This window comes from Elephantulus edwardii, unplaced genomic scaffold (assembly GCF_000299155.1).
Source record: "Elephantulus edwardii isolate Elephantulus edwardi_28Jun2011 unplaced genomic scaffold, EleEdw1.0 scaffold00055, whole genome shotgun sequence".
NCBI classification, from domain to species: Eukaryota; Metazoa; Chordata; class Mammalia; order Macroscelidea; family Macroscelididae; genus Elephantulus; species Elephantulus edwardii.
In genome coordinates this window covers 7,707,827-7,713,949 of record NW_006399805.1, presented here as the reverse complement: position 1 = coordinate 7,713,949, position 6,123 = coordinate 7,707,827, and the positions used below count along the sequence as shown (strand labels likewise).

Here is a 6,123-nt window from a genome sequence, read left to right as displayed (position 1 = left end):
TCTCATGGAGCCACTGAGGGGGTTCAAACCACCAACATTTTGTTTAGCAGTCAGGCACTTACCTTGCCCTGACAGTACAGAGATGAAAGAGTATTTTCTAGCTGTTCTCACTGAATGTTGATTTTCAAGACTTTAGGAACCAAATAAATAGGTATGATTTCAGTTAGTGTTAAGAGTTGTAAAAGAAATCAGCGTGTGATGAGACAGAGAATAGTGTATGTGTGTGTGTGTGTGTGTGTGTGTGTGTGTGTGTGTGTGAGAGAGAGGGAGTGGAGGGGGAGAGGGAGAAAAAGGGACAGAGAGGGGGAGAGGGAAAGAGGGGAGAGAGAGGGGTACCATGGAAAAACTAATAGCTATTAAATCTTCAATCTTAATTATTAAGTCCGTACTTCTGATTTCTTAACTTGCACTGACTTGATTTATGAGAATTCGTTACTGATATTAAATAGTTTTTCTTATTCTAGTCACTCTTAACCTATTTTAAGTTAAGCAAACAAAATACCCTAATAATAAATGTATAAATAGAATCTTAACTTGAGATCATGCCAGCTCCTTATTTCCAGCTTTGAGCATGAAACTGATTTTATTTTTATCTATTACATCTGTTTAAATCTGAGATTGTATGTTCAAGTTCCAAAGGCCATAAAATCTTTTTTCCACAGAGCTACTGGGTGGGTTTGAACCATTGGCCTTGAGGTTAACAGACAAATGCTTGACTCTTGTACCACTAGGATCCTTAGATAATATTGTATGTTGGTGGTTCAGTAGTAAGGAGGAATGCAGTCAGCTCAAAGATAGGCGGTTCGCGTCTACCAGCTGCTCGATGGGAGAAAGGGGAGTCATAGGGGAAAGGGGAGTCGTTGCTTCCTGTGCTGCCCTGCTGGAGGAGCAGCTGTGGGGGAAAGGTGAGTCGTCTCCTCCTGGGGAGTGTCGCCTCCTGTGTGACTGCTGGAGGAGCAGCTGTGGGGAGGTTCTGACTCTGATACACAAGGTCAGCAGTGTTGTATGTAGATACATCATCAGTACCCATGGAGGCAGCCGTCAGGAAATTAAAAGATACAAGCAAATGAATGAATCAAAGTTCACTCTGTTCATTTCTGTTACCTTTCTCTAAAATATAGAATATTAAAAAGAATATACCCCACCCCCTACACTGCAAAGAGCAAAAGATGTGTTGAAAAAAAAAAAAGCTCATTCACCAAGGACCCGCCAACATGGGCCCCGACTGCACCAAAACCGTGAAGAAGGAGGCCCGGGTCATCACTGTACAGTACCACCCGCGCCTGGGTGATGACTTCCACACGAACAAGCACATGTGCGAGGAGATCGCCGTTATTCCCAGCAAGAAGCTCCGGGACAAGATAGCCGGCTATGTCACACATCCGATGAAGCGGATTCAGAGAGGGCCTGTGAGAGGCATCTCCATGAAGCTGCAGGAGGAGGAGAGAGAAGGGAGAGATCATTATGTACCAGAGGTCTCAGCCCTGGATCAGGAGATCATTGAAGTAGATCCTGATGCCGAGGAAATGCTGAAGCTCTTGGACTTTGGCTGTCTCTCCAACCTGCAGGTCACTCAGCCCACAGTTGGGGTGAATTTTAAAACACCATGTGGAGTTGTTTGAGTCTGCCTACTGTGGTGTAATATTTTCAATAAACTTGGGCACACCGAAAAAAAAAAAAAAGAAGAAGGTGCACCCACTCCAAGCCATAGATGGTATCTTCATTTCTCATCTGGAAGTTGAACAGTGACTGGGAAGACTGAAGAGGACTCGTTGCCTTTGAACTGTGGGTGGAGAATGTGGACCATCTCTTGGCCTGCCAAAAGAGTGAAAAACTCTGTCTTAGAGCAAGTGCAGCCACGGTCTTTATGGCAAGGATGGTGGCACTCTGACTCACATATTTTGGGCTTGTTGTCAGGAGGGGTCAGACCTTGGAGAAAGACATCATGCAGGGAAGGGTTGAGAGAGAAAGGAAGATACCCTCCCAGGATGAACTGACACACAGCCTGTAACGGGGCGTGAACGCGAAGATGTTGCATGATAGGGCCAGGTTCCAGTCTGCTGTTTGTCGGGTCGCTAAGAGTTGTAGTCAACTCCATGGCACCTAAAATCAACAACGTGTAGTACAAGTATGAAAACTCACCACGTATGATCTGTGACGTTTTTCAGACAGAAGATGCCTCTGTAAATGGGGGTAGGGGATCAGAGAGAGAGACACACAGGTGTTTCAGCAATGTCAGCATCACATTTTAGTTCTTATTTCTTTCTCCTTCATTAAAACAATAAATGTCTCCCCCTGTCCTGCACCCTACCCCTTCAAAACCAACCTCCAAAGCCTGTGATTATACACTGAGAAGTCAGTAAGTAGTTTGCATGAAAGAAGGATATTGTGTTCTGATGATCATTTAAAAATAATCCGCCAAGACGTTAGTCAATATTTAGCAAAGATTAGAGTTATGATGGATAAATTAGAAATCCATATGCTAGTGGCTTCTCTTCCTGCCACCACTTGTCTTCAGTGTCAAATGCTGCATGACAGCAGCAAAGCTGCCCTTGACTAACCAGGCAATGAAAAGGCTGCTTTGGATGTTGTTGGTTTGGGAACCATCAAGCTGAGGCAGACTCATAGTGACCCCAAGTAGAACAGAAAGAAGCCCCGTCTGGTCCTGCACCCCCGTCTGTCTCCTCTGTGCTGAAGTCCAGTGTTGTCACTGCACCTGTCCATCTTGCTAATACCCTGTTAGTTGGCATTGAGTTGGTCTTGGTTAATATAGAACCTGTGTGACAGAGAAGAGCTGCCTTGTGGGATTTTCCAGGCTGTTGTCTTGGTGGGAGTAAATCTCCCCATTTTTCCTCACTCAGAGCTGCTACTGAGTTCAAACCACTAGCCTCTCATTTAGCAGCCAGGCACTTAATGGGTGCATCTGGGCTGTGGATCAAAGCACTGGCTGGGCTACTAGGTGCAGAAACATAAAGCTATCAATGTTTGTATCTCTAAATGGAGATGAAATATTTGGTCAAAAGTTGTTTTAAAGTCCAAGAGAAAGCCAAATCATATTTGACTGAAAATATTTCATTCATACTGAACATACTGAGTGTACTGCTAAGAAAGCAAACAGGTTCATCCTGGAAAGAGTTAAACCAGGCTTCTCCTTGGAGGCAAGGATTCTGAGGCTCCGTCTGACATACTTTGGACATGTTGTAAGGAGAGACAGGTCCTTGGAGAGGGACATCATGCTTGGGAGGGTGGAGGGACAGCACAGGAGGGGAAGACCCTCTATGAGGTGGATTGAGTCAGTGACTGGGGTAATTGGGGTGAGTGTGTTGGAGACAGTGAGATTGGCAGAGGATAGAGCAGGGTTTAGGGTTGCTATGAGTCATAAGCGACTCGACAGCACAGAAAAAACATGTCTTTGGATCCAAGCCAAGTTGAGCAGGTACAAAGCCCACCTTCAAACCAGTATATGATAATGTTAACCTTAGAGCAATTCACCTATAACAAATGTGGGATCTCTGCGAGTACAAATCCAGTTGACAGATTGGTTGATTAAAAAATAACATTATTAATGCACTATCAGCCCCTGCTGTTGATGGCTGTTCAGTCCGTTTTGACCCGTGGTGACTGTCCATTGAGTTCCCAGGTCTGTACATCTCTGTGGTAGAACCCCACCCAGCTTGCTGCTGACTTTCTGTTTAGCAGCTCAACTATGAGCCTTCCAAGCTGTTAAGATTTTTATTTTATTTTATTTTTTTTATTGTATTATTTTTACGTGTACCATCAAATCACATCTGACTGGTACAGGAGGAGATTGCCTCCTGCTTCTCCAGCAGAGCATCTGGTGGATTTGAACCCTGTACCTCTGGGATTGCAGTGCATCGTCTTGCCACTAGGCCACCAGAACTCCCTTAAGATTCTTTTTTTTAAAAAATTATTGTTAATTTTAATGAAAGTTTACAGAGACTTAGGGTTTCCAGTCATTCATTGTTACACTTTTCTCCCTACCCACCCCCTCCTCCCAAGTCACTCTTCTCCTTGAAAAGAAAAAAAAATGCCCTGTTTCATCATGAGTGCAAGGACGGCACTGATTAAACTCTAGCAAGCAGCAAAGCAGCAAGGCTAGATGCCCTCGTGGTGTGAGGTGGGCCAGCTGGGACTGCAGTACAGTGGTGAGAGGAGCCAGGAATAGAGTTCTCACTGTCATTTGGTGCTGAGATATTCTGTTTGTGAGAAAAGGTTTATAGCTAAGCTTTTCACTTCTTATCAGTTAAGCTTGAGTATGAGTGAGAGTGAGTGTGTGGGAACATTTAGGGTGAAAGCTGTTGGGGAAAAGAAAAATGGGCGTTTGTCCTCTATAAAATAAAGACAAGTTAGGATGCCTGGTTCATGCCATTTAAGCACAGTGACTTAGATTTCTGGTTTCAGATCAGTATGCGTATCTGCCACCACCAGTTGCTGCGACAGAGTGACACTGCAGATCAGAGTAGAACCAGGTCACGAGGTGCTGGAGGCCGGTTTTTGGCTAGCACATCACCAGTCCTTTCTTTCAAGGGGACACTGGGTGGGCTTTTCTCTAGCAGATGAGCGTGTTTACCTGCACGTGTTGGGCAAGTTGTCAGAGCTGGAAATTGGGAACAAATGATTTCCTGCCTCTAGGAGAGGAAGACCCTCGATGAGATGGATCGATTCTGTGAGTGGAGCGGTGGGAATGAGAGTATCTGAGACGGCGAGGTTGGCACAGGGTAGAACGGTGTTTAGGGCTCTTGTACATAGGGTTGCTGTGAGTCACAAGTGACTGGAATGCACATAACAACAACAACAACAACAGGGGAGCTCTGGTGGCCTACTGGCAAGAAGCTGCACTGCAATCTCAGAGTGCACGGTTCGAATCCACTGGATGCTGTGCTGGAGAAGGACGGACCATTTCCTCCTGTACCAGTCAGATCTGATTTGACGATGCATGCACAAAAATTAATAAAATTAAATTAAAATAAACAGACAAAATGATTTTCTACCTCTAGAGTGAAGTGGGACACAGGCACGAGACCCCTTCAGGCGCATATGGCAAACGTGGACGTGCGGGTTGGCGGCAGGGCTGAGTTTAGAGTGGATAAACGGCCTAAACTATCTGAGGCTCCCATCAAGAAGCTAAAGCCCTGGTCACGCAGTGGGTCAAGCACTGGGTTAATGGAAAGGTCAGCAATTCAAATTGACCAGTCACCAAGTAGGAAGACGTGGCATCCTGCTTCTGTGAAGATGTGTAGCCTTGGAGATCCTCTGCGACAGTTTGCTGTCCTGCGGGGTCTCTGGGAGTTGGAATCAGCTCTGTGCAAAGGGTTTGGTGTTGGTTTTACGTGCCAGTGAGTCCCCGAGGAAGAGGGTCACTCAGTCAGGCCCTGGCGTCTTGGTGGCCTGTCCGCCTCCTCAGTGCACTTGTGGCTCCTTTACGCCCAAAGATGTGCAGAGCCAGAGCTCTCAGGCAGATTCGCCTCAGACAGAACAAACCCCCCGCCGAGGAGCGTCCTGGGCTCTGCACGCCAGTGGTTACAGAGGAAGCTCTGGAGCCAGGAAAAGAATGTGAGCCAGGGTAGAGGACAGCTGTTTTGGTGAAATGACAAAGGAGGGTTTGCTTTCAGCCCATTGGAGTGCCTGAATGCATTGCTAGCCTTCAAGGAAATAATCCCAGCAAACTACTCCAGCTTCCTGAGAAGAAACAGGAAGAGAAAAAGCTCACCCGCGTCATTGGTCAACAATGTCCTGGCTTCCAGGAACTTGGAGAAATGTGTAATGTATGTGACTCACCAGGTTCTCATGAGAATCCTCTTGAGATCTGTCACAAATCCCGTTTCAGAGATGAGGATGTTGAGATTTAGAGGAGTTAAAACTTTTTGACTGAATTGGGTCCCTTGAATACGCAGTGAATTCATAACTTCTCTACCTTTGAAAGGGGAGTTCTGATTGTAATGTGTTGGGCTAACTCAATGACTTGGAGTCAAATCCACCATTGTCTTCACTGGACAGAATTGGGTAATCTGTTCTGGTTCATAGCCTTGGGAAGCTGACGGAGGGCTCGCAGCCTTGGGAAGCTGGCGGAGGGCTCGCAGCCTTGGGAAGCTGGCGGAGGGC

The 6,123-nt window shown here is 46.1% G+C and overlaps 1 protein-coding gene across 1 annotated transcript; it reads left to right on the top strand.

Moving 5' to 3' along the window:
- Nucleotides 1-1,214: 1,214 nt before the first annotated feature.
- Nucleotides 1,215-1,622, top strand: LOC102849335 (40S ribosomal protein S17-like). The gene has a single exon (XM_006887210.1). The coding sequence runs from the start codon at nucleotides 1,215-1,217 to the stop codon at nucleotides 1,620-1,622; it is 408 nt and encodes a 135-aa protein (XP_006887272.1).
- Nucleotides 1,623-6,123: the final 4,501 nt, after the last annotated feature.